General features: G+C 34.5%; 3 protein-coding genes across 3 annotated transcripts; all 3 read right to left on the bottom strand.

Moving 5' to 3' along the window:
* Positions 1–238: 238 nt before the first annotated feature.
* LOC118051428 (probable protein S-acyltransferase 17) lies at positions 239–4,952 on the bottom strand. The gene is made up of 10 exons (XM_035062073.2): positions 4,673–4,952; positions 4,491–4,584; positions 3,735–3,829; positions 3,470–3,637; positions 3,305–3,377; positions 3,139–3,191; positions 2,162–2,253; positions 1,993–2,045; positions 1,791–1,916; positions 239–941 (listed from the first exon to the last, which is right to left on the bottom strand). Exons 1-10 carry the CDS (start codon positions 4,819–4,821, stop codon positions 663–665), a joined length of 1,182 nt encoding a protein of 393 aa, XP_034917964.1. The 5' UTR covers positions 4,822–4,952; the 3' UTR covers positions 239–662.
* Positions 4,953–7,275: 2,323 nt separating this feature from the next.
* Positions 7,276–8,327, bottom strand: LOC118051429 (histone H2AX). Its single transcript, XM_035062074.2, has 2 exons — positions 8,050–8,327; positions 7,276–7,667 (listed from the first exon to the last, which is right to left on the bottom strand). Exons 1-2 carry the CDS (start codon positions 8,254–8,256, stop codon positions 7,446–7,448), a joined length of 429 nt encoding a protein of 142 aa, XP_034917965.1. The 5' UTR covers positions 8,257–8,327; the 3' UTR covers positions 7,276–7,445.
* A 1,164-nt stretch (positions 8,328–9,491) lies between these two features.
* LOC118051431 (histone H2AX) lies at positions 9,492–10,261 on the bottom strand. The gene is made up of 2 exons (XM_035062075.2): positions 10,008–10,261; positions 9,492–9,925 (listed from the first exon to the last, which is right to left on the bottom strand). Exons 1-2 carry the CDS (start codon positions 10,212–10,214, stop codon positions 9,704–9,706), a joined length of 429 nt encoding a protein of 142 aa, XP_034917966.1. The 5' UTR covers positions 10,215–10,261; the 3' UTR covers positions 9,492–9,703.
* Positions 10,262–13,489: the final 3,228 nt, after the last annotated feature.

Below are 13,489 nucleotides of genomic sequence, written 5' to 3'. Positions count from 1 at the left end.
AAGATGACTGATTAGTTAATTTTACTAACTGGATTGACTAAAATATAATTAACCCTTTATAAGTTATGGCATGGCCTTCCCCTTCGTGCTCGAATAAGTCGATTATTTTTACTCATTTCCACATTTATCTTCATAAAAGCAAAGGTCCCTCCATATCTATTTTCAATCAGATAAACGAAGGCGAACCTGCATAAAAACGAATACAAGAGTTGAACTTCTCTATCCACGAAAAATCACATAGCCTGGAATAAATGCAATGCACGGAGATTTTGAAAAGATTTATATGATCACTGCTACAGTAATGCAAAAGGCAAGGTACAAATCAAGCGAGTTTTCTCACAGGCATTGAGTGTATGTGTTCTGATGGCCACTAAGGCTCTCTAGTGTTATGTGTTGCATGTATTTCACTATGCCCTCTTCATTTTCGAGTAAAATTTTCTAATGTTGTTCTTACTAAATGAGATGTAGATCTATAGTTACACCAATCTGTCCATTACGAGTCAGATGCAACTGCGCAAAGGGGCACTCCTACAATCCTTTTGTCAATAGCAATGAACAGTGTGGTGTGGTGATCCAGACATTCCCACAGCGCTTGATCCCCTTTGAGGCCATGGCCAACCATGTGCGAGTGACAGCTGAGTTAACGCCTGATTGGAGATGTCTCAGGAAGGCTTTGATTTCGTTTTTGAAAATGATGGTCTCGTTGATAGCGGGAAAAGGACCTCAAACATGTTGTGATAGAACCCCTTGTCATACTTGTTTTCCTTGGCTACCACCTGAGAATCTTCGAGGGGCGATCTCCGGAAAAAGGATTTACATTTGCTCTCTGGATGCTTTGCTTCACTGCTCATCCCACTGATGCTTGCTTTAAGTGCTGCAGCGCTAACCCTTGCTTCATTTAGGTTCCTTTGCCAGCTTATGTAGTCTTCCCACTTGAAGGTCTGTAATTCCAGCAAAAAGCAGTGACCACAAGTTTCAGGATTACAGTATTAACCTAGTAGATGAGATTCCAATACTGAGAACACCGGTTAATCCAAAAACATTGTGCGCGCATGGAGAGATAGAGGGTGGCTATGGTTTGTCTATAAATACCACAAGGGAATTTAAACAACATGATCAAGGTTGGAGTCATCATATTTAGAGTTGAACAGAAGCATATTAAAATCTAGAGATTATAGGGGAAATTACTTGGAAAATTAGTTTAAAAAACTCCCCCCAAAATCTATTCAAGTAATAGCCAAGGTTCTTGCAATTTTCAGCATCCTTACTTGATTCTAGCACTTCTAAACCCCCCAGCCCTTTCTCCCAATGCTCCCTATCCCTCTTTTAAATATGGAAGCACAATAACAAACCATAACACCCGCCAAACAAATCAATAAATCTTCTGATTTCAGAAGTTTCTATGTTAATTGCTACCCTTATGGAAAACTCATGGTTGGACAAAACATTAGGAAGCTTGAAGAGGAGAAAGTGCAACTTCCATAGAAATTTTCTGAATTACGTGGTATTCCATATACCAAGCCAAGAAATTTATATCTGTATTTGTTTTCATGGCTTGACACGGTTAACTTTTCCCTATTTTGCCCATCAGGTAAAGGTGCTGCAATGGAGTCAAAAAGTTACAAAAAAGGCTTCTCCTATGATGTTAATTACTGGCCAAATTCTGCCTCATCCTATATCCGAGAGAAATGGAAAAAACCACATTTAAAAGAGCATCGACATCCAGCCTAATCATATATGAAATGAAAACAACAAAACTATATCAAAGAGTACATGTAAATGAACTAGACCTCATTTGTTGTAGTGTTTGTGAGACAAAGGTTGGCATGGTACCCAAAAAATCCAGCCAACAATAGAGAAACTATGACAAGAAACACCATCAGAAGTAATTGAGTGTTGTATGAGCTCAACAGCCACTGTGAACACCAGAAAACCATTAATGAAAGCGACAAGTGTATAGCAGCAAATGAAATAACGAATTCATGACACAACCTGTGCAACATGTGGAGCTAAACTACGGAATGAATTTCCAACGCCATAATAAACTGTTAAAAACAAAAAGAAATGCCACAATTACACTCGTAAGAAATGAACCATAAATTAGACCTAACTGCAACTTGATATTTTTTTTCTGATTGTCAGTAACAGCAAGTGACTGTACCTGTTAGAATATATACAACTCTTAATTCTTTCAATCGTCCAGCAATAATCAATGCAAGTGCAATTGCTCCATATATACATAGAAGGCAATGCCTGCAAAACCACAGCAAAGTATTCAACAGAAGCAAGACCAATAATAACAAGGAATAAATATAAAACCAAGAAGCAGATCAGATAGCCCCATGTAACGAATGCCAGATAACATTGCAACTAAATTATAAGAGAGAACAGTGCTCAAGCAGTGATCAAATTAGGTTTTCACCACAAAAAATCCAAGCAAGAGTTTGAAGTTTCAACATCATTTCATGAAATTCATTAATAAAAAATCACAAAAATTAAAGCAACATACATTTCTACAGGTATGCTGGCAAAAGAACCTGGAAGTGCACCTGTGTCTGTTACAGATTCTAGCGAAGAAACAAGGAAACCAGTGACCACTAACCAGTTGCAGGAAACCTCTAAAATTAAGTTTGACAATTTGAGTTGTCAAAAAAAATTAAGAACAAGTTCAGTCATCGCAAACAGATACCACAAGTTAACAAACAGATATTATAGATTCTCCACCTGTCGGCCAATACCTCAGGTCACCAATGAAAGGTTTTATTTTTCTTAATTTTTTTCAGTTTCAGGAACACAACTAAGATGGTATATTGATAGTTTCTCATTTCTGTTACTGTATTACAAACTTTTGGTGGTGTTACCAAGCAACCCCTACATTTCAGTTTCATAAAATTCAGTGATGCATAGAATATTTGTATTTTCCAAATAATAAACCTTGCAGAGTATCCCCCTTCTTTTCACTGATGGAGACTGCAAGGTTAAAGTCTAAGCCAAATTCAAAGATCAAAACTTTTTTCTTATGGACATCTATTAGATAACAGCTGTAAAAATCAGTTTGTGGTCTTTATCTTCCAAGAAAGCATCACCACCCACATTTGGATTATGAATATTGCATGCCAGTAATCCTATGGAACTCACCACAAAAGAAAAGCCAAGAAGTATCGGGTATTTCTCTCCCCTATACAATTATTCTGCAATAACGAACAACTTTAGTCATATGGTCTTAGTCTATACAGAGAATGAGCAGTTATAACGAGTCAAAAAACAATAACAGAGCCGAATAATAAACTAATAAAGTACAAACCATCCAACCACAATGATGGTCAAACCGGGCAACACACCGATTACATATGCTGCAGTGCTTGGACCTAGCTGGTCTGCATCAAGAGCATAATTCCTGTTCTTACGATTCTTAATAAATAAAAAGAAAAAAACTTACAGGAATTCCAAAAAAAATCAAAGAACTCACTTTGGGATTTTACAAGTAGAACATTCTTTCTCTGTATATATGATATTGTCATAGGGATATGCCAAGAGATATTCTGAAACATTCCCAGCCTTGACAGTTCCAGGATCAGAAAAGCTAGTCAATAAAAAGAGTACAATTCCGATACCAACTGCCAGCAAGCTTGTGTATCTGCAAGAGCATAGAATATTCAATCAAGTTTAGAATGCAATCATGCTAAAGGGATTGTTCTGCAGCATAAGAGTAACAACCATGACTCGGTACATACTTGTGAACTTCACCTAAGTAATATCCAGGAATATAGCGAAAGGATGACTTCACAATATAATAATAAGTTGCTCCAATTATTACCAAGTATATAACCTGAAATAAAATAAAATAAAATAAAAACATAAAAATCTAAGTGTAATCTAAACTCTTTCAGAACAAGTAATCTTAATATACATCAATTAGCACGATAAGGTACATTTTTCTTCAATAGCATAAAAAACGAAAAATAAACAGAAAATCACTAATCTTTCAAAAACATTAACAATGTATAAACTGTAAACCATTCATGAAAAGATTCATTTTATATCGTTCCGCATTACTTCTCTTTCTCCAAACCATTAGTTTAAGACACTTAAAAACTATTGCGTGAATAAAAATCTTCCTAGTTTTTCTAATAGAAACGTCAAATTTGGCATTGTTTTGTCTTCTCTCATTTCCATATTCCCCAGTTTTTCACCTGCTTTTGTTTCATCTCAATTCTCATCCACAAACATTTATCATTCATATCTAGCACTCTTGAATCCACACACAACCTGATCATTCTCTAATGCTTAGTTTCCGTTTTTGTTATTAACTCAAAACACCTATTAAACTACTGTGCTAAAACAAGGAATTTATTCACTTCAAAGCATGGAAAACTTTGATGAAGAAATTTATTCAAGACACAAATAAAAACCACTAAATTAACAAACAAAAAAAAAACACAATATAGAGAAGAAATACGAAAAAAAAATGTGGGTTTTGACAGAATTGCCTGCAAAACAGGATTAGGCCGATCACAGCAACAGCGTTCAATAGAGAGCACCAAACTCCTCGCTTTATCACCAAACACAAACCCAACAAACCTCCTGCAGCAAAATCGAAACCCAAAAATCAACAACACAACGAATCAAGATCAAACAGAGAGAGAGAGTGTGTGCGAGCGGTGGGGTGTACAGGAAGTAATCGTAAGCGCCGAAAGTGATGAAGTGATGAAGGCGTTCAATTGGGGTGCCTTGGAAGATTGGCCATTGACCACAGAGGAAGGAGATTACGACTGTTAAAGTGACTAATCCGTGACATATTAGCAGCCAATTCACCGCCATTGTTGAGAGAGAGGAGAGATTTTCTTGGGGGATTTTTCAAGTTTCTCGAATGTTGACTTTTTCTAAATTTCAGAGAGCAGAACAGATGGTGAAAACGCAGAGTTTTGGGCGAAAGGTGACAAAAGGGTTAACCCTGAATAGTTAAAGAAGTAATCAATGATAGGATTACACTGAAATCTTTAAGTTGCAGATGTGGCAGTTTTTAACTGGCATAAATTTATTGGGATCCCGTAATATCACATGATTATAAAATATAGAATTATTAGTTCAGGGTTTGATTTGATCCAGAGCTTGCATCAAAGATTTGTTGGGTTAATTACCTTTTATAAATAAAAAGATTTGTTTTGATAAAAAAAAAATTAAATTAATTGAGTCACAATTAAATTTAGTTGAATAAATTAGATTTAGAGTACGTTTGGCATTGCGGTTCAAAAATATTTTTCAAAAAATTTGAATTTTTTTTGTTTTAAATTAATATATTTTTTATGTTTTCAAATCATTTTGATGTACTAATCTTAAAAATAATTTTTAAAAAAATAAAATAATATTATTAACCTACTTTTCTGAGTAAAAGACACTTTGAAAAGCAACAACAACCACATTTCCAAACACGCTCTTAGTGGTATACAGGTAAATCTTCAAACTAACTTAAAATAAAATTTAATTTTTTTCATATTAATTTGAAATAAAACATATTTTAAGTTAGGCTTTGAATATATAAATTAATGAGTTAATCCGCTAAGTTAGATTATATTTTAATAAGTACTCGTTAGAAAAATAAAAGTTATATAATTAATAAAATTCAACTATTTTTTTTTTTATAATAATTCCATCCATACCCGATGAATATAAACCACAACATGGAGTCAAAGTCTTATCTATGAAATCCAGCACCATGCAAGTTACAGGAGATGACAAAGTTTGTGACTTTGTGTAAAGAATTGTTGAAGGGATTGAATTTCCAGGAACCAACAGTGGCGGTACCCCAGCCGCAACATTTATACTATCGCCTATCATGCCGCTGCAAGATCCTACAGAAGTTCCCATTGCCATGGCCTCTGCGAGTTTTGCTCTGGCTCCTTCATGGCGTCGCAGAACTAGGATGGTGTTCAGTACAGACCATCCGATTTGAGAATCTGCTTTTTTGAGTGAAGCCTCACCCCTTGAGCAACAAATCCAACTGTTCAATGAGCAAAAGCGAAGGCTCGACAGGTAAAGTGAATACTTGCGTATTATTGAAATGGTTGGGCTGTGAAGCAGCTTTGAAGAGGGATGGGCTACACTAAACACTTTTGTCTCTTTTCTTGCATCGTCATCTTCAAGCTAGATCAAGACTTGTAAAGGCTACGGCACAGAAGCAATCAGCTGGCTTCTGTATTGATGCAACTGAGAAAGCCATAGATGAGAAGGAAAATGAGGTAAGATGCCTCGACTCTATTAACCATGCATTTGCATTTTACCAAAATGTTTCTTCCACCTTCTAGGATGCAATTCTCTTACCAAGAGAAGGGCATTGCATGATTAGCTTTGATCTTGCTTGATTATAATGACATGCAATGTAATGTATCATTGTAAAGTATAATCTTCTAGTTCTCGCTAACTAGGAGGGTGGACGAATTGAACCTTAGCCTAGCATCAAAAGGAACGGTCTAGCCTGGTATCGTTGTAATTTGGGGTGATCATTCTGCTAAGGAATTCAGCAAGATACACTGAAATGTGGCATCATACTTGAAAATCATGGACGATTTTCGACTTAGCAAGGTCTTCGAATATCCCGGATTCTGTGCAAACAAGGCTAGCACTGAACAGCTCTCTCAGGCAGACTTTGGATTGCTAAGAATTGATTATTGTATGGCAGCAATATGCAATCCATTGATTTCCTTATTCAAAGAAAATCTGACAGTAAGAAACAAACTTTGCTTCAGAACAAGTCTCAGTCCATCTCCATTCCCCTCAATGTGATTGTTGGATGAGATGTTGGGCTTGACGAAAGAGTAAAACTCCCTGGCTATTGTACGACAATTTCATTGTACTTGCAGTAACCAATTCCAACATCCCTGATTCAGAGCATCTCCACATCCCAGTGCTGATGGGAGGTGCTCGAGTTCATCTGTTGATCAAAAACACTATAGCAAACCTGGGTCAAAAAGAAACATTTTTTTTTCTCATTGACAAGCACCTGCCATCATCAATTCTGAAACAAAAGATACAACTTACCATCCATTAAAGCAACACATCATCGAACAAAATCCCAGCAGAATCATTTCTTCCCACTTATTACAGCAACAGCTAATCCTTCCATTCCTTCAACAAGCAAAAGAGCACCCATCTGTATCCTATTACCAGAACAAACACCGTCACGGGCAACTTCATACCAGCAACCTTTAACGAATCAATCGACGGAGAACCAAAGCGTTTAAGAAGAAAAACAGAACAAAACAAAGGGAACAGAGATTGATAAAAACTTCCATTAGATAAAGATTCCAAAAAGCCTCAGCTTTTTATCAAAAACATACAGTGAAACTCCATGTAGCCAGTTCCGAAAAACCAAGAAATCAAAAGGACTATATTACACACTGTAGAAGACCTAGAATTTTCAAAAAGACAAAGCTCTTAGCCTAGAACTAGAACTCTTGAGAAGCAGATCCAATATCGCCTTTCCCTTTGCCAACCTTCTTAGGAAGAAGTGTCTGGTGAATGTTAGGCAAGACACCTCCATTTGCAATTGTAACTGACCCCAGTAGCTTGCTTAGCTCCTCATCGTTTCTCACAGCAAGCTGGATGTGCCTTGGCACTATACGATTCTTCTTGTTATCTCTTGCAGCGTTCCCTGCTAGCTCAAGCACCTGAAAAAATCAATCACTTGTGTCAGTAATTTTATTTTAAACAAAAAATCAAAATCGTCTAATAAACAATTAACAACAGCTGACACTATTTCCAGTGAACAACATCGAAAATTATTAACATTAAGAAAGAAAACCCAAAAAAATAGCAAATCAAGTAATTAATAACACAAAACAATTGCATGTCATAAACCCACAAAAAAGCATTTTCAAGCAAAAATAGATCGACCAAACTTTTGCAAGAGGGTTTTGCTTTAAAGATCAAAAAGTATTTGCTTTTATAATATACAATCTGATAGCCAGAAAGAAAAAAACAAACACAACAAAGTGACTAAAGCCCAGAAAACATGACTCCAGAGAAGGCCAAAGGGTAAAGAAATCGGACCTCAGCAGCGAGATACTCAAGGACAGCAGAAAGGTAGACGGGAGCTCCAGCACCGACACGTTCAGCATATTTACCAGCCTTCAGGAACCTTGCAATTCTCCCGACTGGGAATTGCAACCCTGCTTTATGCGATCTTGACACCGACTTGGATGCCTTTGGTTTCCCCCTCCCTCCCTTGGTAGAAGCGCCTCCTTCTTTTGAACTCATTTTACACAAAGAGCTATAAAACCCTAACCCTGATTTTGGCCTTAGAGGGAGTTAGAGAAGAGAAATGAGGGAGTGTCTGATTTTAGGGTGGATAGTGGGGGATTGATTATATAGGGAGAAGAGGTGTATTCTTATTGGTGGGTTTGGGCTTGCTCGGATCGATGACGTGGCTTACGTTTCTTATTTTCGCGGCGCGAAATGGAAATTTTTGTTTTGTTTTTTCGCGGTTTTGAATTGCTTTTTCGAGATGCTTGAAAGGGAAGCCCATGGGCTCTTTGGACTCTAGAAATGTCAATGGATCCTAAGGAATGGAAGAGGTCTTTAGCTTTGTTTGGTGGGAGGGCTAGTAAATTAACTGTATTATCTTGAAAAATCTTAGAAATTAAATTAATTAATGTTAAATAAATTGAACAGTTTTTTGAATTAGTTGAATGATTTTAGTTGGAAAATTTAAAATAAAAATCAATTCTTTTATATTTTAAAAACCAACAAAAGCAAAGCAGCACAAACTAAATCAAAACAAACCAAAAAACTTTTTATAAACAAGAAATTCATTAAATCAAAGTTTATAAAAAATAGGCTAGTTAAAAGCTCAGTAATTAAATTAATTAAAATATATTTTATGAACTTTTTTAATTGGTTTATTTCAAATATATTTTACGATCTAAACTGAGTCAAAATTCACTTCTATCTAGTAAAACAAAATAAGAAATATAATATATTTAAATCCTCATGTTCTTCATTATTTATTCTCAAATTAAAGGACTAGACGAAAATCATAACTCCTATGGTCCATCCTTCGTTCCTTGGTTGAATTGATTTTGTTTTTACTTTTATTTCATTATAAAATTCTCATAATATTTTTCTGAAATTAATATCTTATTTTCATTAAGAAATCTTGATTTTTAAATAATAAAAAAACCTCAAATATGATTGGAACAAATTTAATTAATATCTTATTTAGGTTCATTCTAAATAAAAGTTTTCCCACCTCCGTCAATTTTGTAGGAGCTAATGCAATTTTCCAATCCTGATCCGTCAATTTCGTCCATTTCCGTCAATTTTCCTGACCTTTTAACTTTTAACCTTACTAAATCCTCTCTCTATGTTCTTCCTTGGAAAAATAAGGAATTCAGCTAAGATGATGATTAAGGCCTTCCATCAATCAAAATCGAGAAAGATTAAATGATTTAAGGAGTACAGATAACGAATTGGAAGCAGAAAAGGCACAATAATAAGCACCAAGATTTTCAATTTTCATTGGATTAGAAAGATTCAGCAACTTTTTCTACCCAATCTAGAAAAAAATCTAAACATATATGAACATTAAATTCAACTCAACCTCACAAGTTAACCCGATAATCTAATAGCGAAGAACTTTTTTGAATAAATTCTTTAAACCAGGTCTAACATGCATGGTTTACATGGCCCATCCTAAATCAAAACCCTAGAAATCCTGGGAAACAGATCCAATATCACCCTTCCCCTTGCCAACCTTCTTAGGAAGCAGAGTCTGGTGAATGTTAGGCAAAACTCCTCCGTTTGCAATTGTAACCGACCCCAACAGCTTCCCTAACTCCTCGTCGTTCCTCACTGCAAGCTGGATGTGCCTTGGCACGATCCGGTTCTTCTTGTTATCTCTTGCTGCGTTCCCAGCTAGCTCAAGAACCTGAAAAGAAAAGGCCAATTATCAAAACCCATAAATAACAACAAAATTTGACACCCAGTTAAAGAAATTGAAGAAATCGAACCTCGGCAGCTAGGTATTCGAGGACAGCAGAGAGGTAGACAGGAGACCCAGCACCAAGACGTTCAGCGTACTTTCCAGTTTTCAAGAACCTTGCCACCCTTCCCACTGGAAACTGTAACCCTGCCTTCTGGGACCTTGACACCGCCTTGGAGGCCTTGGCTCTTCCTCTGCCTCCCTTTGTAGATGCTCTTCCTTCGTTTGAACTCATTTTCACGCAGGAAACAAAGAGAATTTCAAGAATTGCTGGTTTTTTATGAGACAGGGAGATGGATTTGTGTGGCTTTGGGGTTTTGGTTATATAGGAAGCGGAAGTGTGATTTGATTGGTGGATTTCGGTTTACGAGGATCGATGACGTGGCTGTGGTATTTTGATTTTCCGGCGGGAGATGGATTTTTTTTGGTTTTGCGCTTGAAAAGTTTGAATTTTTTCTATGAGCTCATGTTTTTTACTCAACTTAAAACAATTTGTGTCAATTATATTTATTAAAAGGGCTTTGTCTTGCTTTTTTTAGTATTGATTTAAGTGGGTTTAAATGGTACCTGATAAAATCTATGGATTAATAAAAACTCAATTTAATTAATTGAATTTTATCAATTTAATATCTAATTTTATTCAATTAAAAACTTCACATCGAACTAAACTACTTCAGGTTTAATTTTTAAGTGACTATATAAACAACCTAGTAACAGCAAGGATGAATTTGTGGGAGCGTGAGACTATAGCATGTTTTGGGAGTATGATTATAGTTTATTTTTTAAAGTGTTTTTTATATATAATGTATTAAAATAATTTTTTTTATTTTAAAAAAATTATTTTTTAGATTATAAGTTGAAAACATATAAAAAATTAATTTTTAACAAGAAAAATTAAAAAAAATACTAGTTGGCTTGCGTTTTCAAACCTGTTCTATAATTCTTGGCAACATTTGGTGAAAATATAGATAATTTAGCGATTAAATTTAGTATTTGAGTTAAAACTTCTTTTAATATTTTTTTATAATTCGGTAGGATTCTTGCAAAAAACAAAAACTGACATGAGCTATAATGTAACGCAAACTATTTGTAGTGATTTAATTAGAGATTTGATCTCATTCTTAATTTTATTTATATTTTTTAAAATTTAATTAGTTGAATTAGATTGAATTTAATAGCTATATATAAATACAGTGAACGAAGAAGATATACTCATGGGAGTGAGGGACTATAATTTTGGCAATGATTTGAGGGAAATGTATGTAATTTAGAGATTAAATTGAGTAGCCAAGCTTAAAAAAAAAATTATATGACTTTGGCAGGATGAACAGATAATTACGAAAAGATAATAGCATGTCGAGTATTTTTCTAGAGAAAAAAACAGAGGGTCATATTTATATATGGATTAAGAAATACAAATTCATGAAATCATATATAAATGATAAATAAAATATATTATGTTAGTTAACATTCATCATTAAATAAATGATACATAAAAATATATTTTATTAGTTAACAATGACCTGTGTTTGTTTTTCGGGATTGTTTCGGTCTCGGCTGGTATATTTTCGGGCTAGGCGGCCCATTATTTCGGAACCTGAATGATTCCTTCTTGTACTGTGTACTCTATGGACTTGGTATACAAACTTGGTGGCTTATTTCATTCCTTGCTATAAAAGCCCACCGACAATATCCATTACCATTCTCCACACATATTTACAACCATTGTTGTGAAGACCATCTCGAGGCATGACTATACAAAGAGTTTGTGTAGTTGGGTTTTTGGTAGCATCACGGGTTATTGGGTCAACCCGTAAATAGATCAATATTTTCATAAAAACAATATTGTTTTATTTTTTAAAAAAATATTATTAATATTGATTAACAAGGATTTTACTCATATTTAATCGAATTAACTAAATCACTAAAAACTCGATGAGGTAAACTAAGTTTTGCCTAGATAAGTTTCGTGCAGTTCCAACTTTGCATCCTTTTCTCATTTTTTTTATTTTTTTGTGTCACAGAGAAAAGAGGCTATTTACAACTAAGACTGTGTTCATTATTTGCATTTATGTGGGATAGGATCGATTTGTTTTAGACGTGAAGATAAGAGAGTGGCAATAGTAAAACATGCCCCACAAATTTGGCTGTAGTGCAAGAAGAAACTTGAGTGGTGGCCATGGCATCATTGTTCTAGTTTAAATGCACATTTCGTACGAATGACCCGCCATGAGAACCTCAAAATGGCTGCTTAACAACCCAGATCAAGGAGTATCGTTTGTGGATGTTCTTTAGCGAGAGCCTGAATACAAATCCGAGGAGCATCTAATATAAGAGAAACAACAATGATAAATCGATCTTTAGTCTTTTCTTGGCTTCGAGGGTAGCTTTTGCGGTCAAGAATGTGAAGAGAAGAGAACAAGAAATGCCTCTTTGGGAAGGTTTAGGGGGGAGGTAAGATGGCCCAGTGTAAATTCTACAAGTGGGCCTTGCAAGTGGCTTTTATGGGTATATATAGTGTGTGTAATGAATGTTTGTCTTTACTTTTCAATCTATTTTTTAAAAATCCAAAATTAAAAATTAAAATTATTAGTTCAATGAAAAGAGAGTCACGACAATCATAAAAATTAAAAGAAATAAAAACAATTTTCTTATAACCCTAAAAAAATTTATATCTTAATAGATTATGGTTAACATAACGATGCTAAAACAATACTCGAATGAAATGACAAAACCTAATAACCTGACCATCTATTGATCAATGGTAAATACCAGAGAAATTGGAAATGTAGAAGACAATCAAATCTAGTCGAGTGCACATCAATTATTGATTCGATTGAAAGAAGAGAGGAAAAAAAAAAGGAAAAGTTGTTGCACGTGGAGCTTAAACCCGATGCCTCCACTTTTTAAAATCATATACTCACTAGTTCATTATTTTATATTTATGCTCTATATGTTGCAAAATATGCATTATTTTAAAAGCGTTATTTTTTTAACTTATAAATATATTATTTTTTCTATTTTTAATACTAGCAAATCAGAATTATTAAAAAAAAAATTTAATATTTTTTTTTAAAACAAGCCCACTTTAGTGCTCTCAAACATAGTTAATAACGGATTACCAAACAAACAAGTAATCTTCAATAATTTTTTAATCTTCAAACAGCACTGTTTCATTAGCAGAGAAGAGAGACACAAGACAAAAGATCGAGAAATTGAATTGAATTATCAACACTACCACAGTACATGTTCGTTATAAAAGCTTCTTCACGCATAGCATCATAGATAGATCCCGTAGTTTTTTAATTTGTAATTGACTATCGACGCGCCTCAAGACAAGTTTCCTTTTAGCGGCCAACACGATTTTCCATTGCCACTTTCCCGGTTGTATATATCATAATTATTTTTTAAAATATTTTTTATATTAAAATATATAATAATTTTTTTAATTTTTAAAAATTATTTTTAAAATATGTATATCAAAATTATCCAAAACATTAAAAAAAAATA

This window comes from Populus alba, chromosome 5, assembly GCF_005239225.2.
Source record: "Populus alba chromosome 5, ASM523922v2, whole genome shotgun sequence".
Taxonomy (NCBI): domain Eukaryota; kingdom Viridiplantae; phylum Streptophyta; class Magnoliopsida; order Malpighiales; family Salicaceae; genus Populus; species Populus alba.
The sequence above is the reverse complement of the archived record's forward strand: the minus strand, read 5'-3'. Positions and strand labels throughout refer to the sequence as shown.